General features: G+C 64.4%; 1 protein-coding gene across 1 annotated transcript in view; it reads left to right on the plus strand.

Moving 5' to 3' along the window:
- Positions 1–7: 7 nt before the first annotated feature.
- CDK5RAP3 (CDK5 regulatory subunit associated protein 3) overlaps positions 8–348 on the plus strand; it is a gene marked incomplete at both ends in the record, with an annotated part of 3,223 nt that continues 2,882 nt past the window's right edge. Inside the window, 2 exon segments of the mRNA XM_009576328.1 lie at positions 8–26; positions 264–348. The exon segment at positions 264–348 is cut by the window's right edge and continues 11 nt beyond it. Of these exon segments, the coding sequence (XP_009574623.1) occupies positions 8–26; positions 264–348 (104 nt within the window).

The raw sequence follows: 348 nt of genomic DNA on the forward strand, positions 1-348 counted from the left end.
GATAAAGCAGCTGCTCGCAGGGGCCTGTGAGTGGAGCTTGGGGTCGGGGTGCCCCAGGAGAGCTGCGACACGGGCAGCCGGGGTGGGTGTCGCACCAGGAGCCTGTTCCCGAGGGTTGGGTTACGGCCACCTCTCCCCAGCCGAGGAGAAGTCAGGGAGTCAGTGGCGCAGCCCCTTCTGAGACCCGCGCTCCCTGGGCTGAGCTGGGAGAGGGTGGCACCCAGCTGACATCCTGGTGACCACATCTCTCCCTCCCAACGCAGACCTGCACTACTTCCACTGCCTGAGGATCGTGGAGATCCTCAAGGGCACTGAGGCTTCCACCAAGAACCTCTTTGGACGCTACTC

Source organism: Fulmarus glacialis, unplaced genomic scaffold (genome assembly GCF_000690835.1).
Source record: "Fulmarus glacialis isolate BGI_N327 unplaced genomic scaffold, ASM69083v1 scaffold35534, whole genome shotgun sequence".
Taxonomy (NCBI): domain Eukaryota; kingdom Metazoa; phylum Chordata; class Aves; order Procellariiformes; family Procellariidae; genus Fulmarus; species Fulmarus glacialis.